This window comes from Saprolegnia parasitica (genome assembly GCF_000151545.1).
Source record: "Saprolegnia parasitica CBS 223.65 unplaced genomic scaffold supercont2.397, whole genome shotgun sequence".
In the NCBI taxonomy this organism is placed as follows: Eukaryota; Oomycota; class Saprolegniomycetes; order Saprolegniales; family Saprolegniaceae; genus Saprolegnia; species Saprolegnia parasitica.
Genome location: NW_012156791.1, coordinates 6,992 through 9,900, shown reverse-complemented (window position 1 = coordinate 9,900; position 2,909 = coordinate 6,992). Strand labels below are relative to the sequence as shown.

The 2,909-nt window shown below is 63.1% G+C and overlaps 1 protein-coding gene across 1 annotated transcript; it reads left to right on the top strand.

Annotated features, from left to right (window-relative positions):
- Positions 1-2: 2 nt before the first annotated feature.
- SPRG_16491 (hypothetical protein) lies at positions 3-2,862 on the top strand (the record flags this gene model as incomplete). Its single annotated transcript, XM_012356194.1, has 3 exons — positions 3-618; positions 724-816; positions 878-2,862. The coding sequence occupies exons 1-3, from the start codon at positions 33-35 to the stop codon at positions 2,860-2,862; spliced, it is 2,664 nt and encodes an 887-aa protein (XP_012211584.1). The 5' UTR covers positions 3-32.
- Between the last annotated feature and the right edge of the window lie 47 nt (positions 2,863-2,909).

Here is a 2,909-nt window from a genome sequence, read left to right as displayed (position 1 = left end):
GCGGCTACCCGCTTGGCCAGTGGTACAAGGTCATGTGCGACGCCGAGACCAACTTGCTCTTGCCGTATCGGACTCAGGAGGCGCTCATCAGCCTCCGGGGTGGTCTCCGGCTGCTGCCCCAAGAGCTCTTGACCGAGTCAACGACCGCGCATGCCTACTGGGACGCATTTCTCACTGCGTACAAGTGCATCTGTTTGAACGCGGCGACGATTCCGCCCAAGTTTGTCATGCCGAGTTCAGAGAGTGTGCCCAAGGTAGCACATGGCTTTTTGCTCGGTGCGGCTATCGCCTCCGTGCGCAGCCACGTCCTATTGCACCCGGCGCACCGAGCGGCGCTCGACAAGCTCGGTCTCGCGTGGTCGACCTCGGTGCCGGAACCGGCGGCGGCTACGACACCCAAGCACCGCAGCTACCGGTGGCCAGAAAAGGTGCGCGCGCTGGAACGGTACAAGGCGCTACACGGCCACTGCGACGTCCCAGTGTCGTTTGTCGTACCGTCGAGTAGAGACTGGCCACAGGATCTGCACGGCTGTCGCCTTGGGTACTTGGTGTCTCGCTTCCACTCGGAGCTGTCGTCGATCCCTGCAGAATACAAGCCGGTCATTGCAGGCTTGACCGGTGCGTTGCTGCCAACGCCCGTCCGAACTGATTCGCAATCAATCGCGACGCCACGCGTGGGTGCGATAACGGGGCGTGCAAGCACCAGCAAGGACACACGTGCAGTCACAGACGCCTCCACCGGCAGCTCGAGCAGCAACCCTTTTGTCTACGACATGGCGAGCAGCAACAGTGATGACGATGCATCGGACGAGGAAGGTGAACGATCGACGCTTCGTGGCTTGTGCAGAAATCTAACTCGACCTCGTGGCTTGCGTAGACGACCTGGACTGGTCGCCGCCAGAACCAAAGCGACCGCGCGTCTCATCACCCATCGATGCTCTCAGAGAACCGGAACCCGAAGCCGCCACGCCGCGTCGAACGACGTTGACCGACCTCTCGCCACCGATCGCGCCTCCCCGCCCCACCATCGAGATCCCGCAACCGGTGTCAGAACCAACGAACGACATGACGCGCAAGCGACCGCTGTCGCCGCCGGCCAAGCCGCGCCGCGCTGGCACGGCCATCGACGACGACGCGTGGCTCGACGTCCTCTTGGCGCTCAAGGTCTACCGCCTGCTGTATGGCCACTGCAAGGTGCCCCTGTCTTTCTTTGTGCCCCGCCTCGACCACACGCCGACAGCGTGGCCGTTGCATTTGACGGGCATGCGCCTCGGCGCCGCCGTCAAGACGCTGCGCACGTGCTACCTTCCCGAGCGGTTCGTCTCGGCGCTTGATGCGATCGGGTTTGTGTGGCGCCAGGACGGTCGGCTCATCCCAACAGGCACGTCGCTCTTTGACGAGATCGACGCGGTACCGTTCGCGGCCATGATCACAGCACTCGAGGTCCACGTCGCGACGCACCAGACGACGCTGATCCCGGCGCACGCAACGTTTGTGCATACGAGTGTGTGGCATCGTTCCTGGACGTACGTTCTCGCCGACGTTGTGCCGGCGCTGGAAGCTCGTTTCTACCAGCTCTCGGACGTGCAAATGGCCCGTCTCCGGGACCTCGGCTACTGCAAGCAACTGCCGCTCTGGGACGACCTCATGGACCTCCTCCAACGGTATTACGAGCACGTGGTGCCGCCGGGCAGTGGCGTCGCGATCGATTTTGTCGTGCCACCAGATGCGATTGCGTGGCCAAGCCAGTGGCACGGTCTCGAGCTCGGGCTGCTCTTCTGGTCCGTCGGTCTCACACACACAACGACGTTGTCCGAGAGTCGACGGCGCGATCTAAAGACGCACAAGTTTGTCTTCAACACGGTGCACACGTGGGCCAAGGTGCTTGACGCGCTCACGACCTACGACAGCTTGAGCACGAAGCCGTCGTCCTTTGCTATTGGACGCTCGTACGTTACGCCGACGTCGGCAGTGTGGCCTGCGGCGCTTCGCGGCTACCCGCTTGGCCAGTGGTACAAGGTCATGTGCGACGCCGAGACCAACTTGCTCTTGCCGTATCGGACTCAGGAGGCGCTCATCAGCCTCCGGGGTGGTCTCCGGCTGCTGCCCCAAGAGCTCTTGACCGAGTCAACGACCGCGCATGCCTACTGGGACGCATTTCTCACTGCGTACAAGTGCATCTGTTTGAACGCGGCGACGATTCCGCCCAAGTTTGTCATGCCGAGTTCAGAGAGTGTGCCCAAGGTAGCACATGGCTTTTTGCTCGGGGCGGCTATCGCCTCCGTGCGCAGCCACGTCCTATTGCACCCGGCGCACCGAGCGGCGCTCGACAAGCTCGGTCTCGCGTGGTCGACCTCGGTGCCGGAACCGGCAGCTACGGAGCCAGTGGAGATCGCGGAATGGGTGCCGACGCCACGACGCCGGAACTACCGGTGGCCAGACAAGATGCGTGCGCTTGAAGCTTTTAAGGAGCTGCATGGCCACTGCGGCGTGCCCACGGCATTTGTTGTGCCGTCGAGCACCGAGTGGCCTGAGGACCTGCACGGCTGTCGCCTTGGCGCCTTGGTGTCTCGGTTTTTCGCCGAGCCGCGCTCGGTGCCTGCAGATTATGTGCCGTTGATCTCAGCGCTGGCTGTTGTGTCGGTGCCAGGCGACACGATCGTCGCGCCCACAGTCAACGCCGACGGCACGGTTGTCAACGCCTTTGCTAGCTCTGACACCGACACGACAAGCGATTCCAGCGACGCTGACGCAACCTCTGCCGTCGACGCGCCCATGGACGCCACGACCCAAGATGACGCTACTGTCACGGACGGCGAGCGTTTTGGCCGACGCCACCATGGTCGCTGTCCGCACAGATGACGCCGACGAGGACACTCCCGTCGACATGTCTGACGACGCTGCCATCG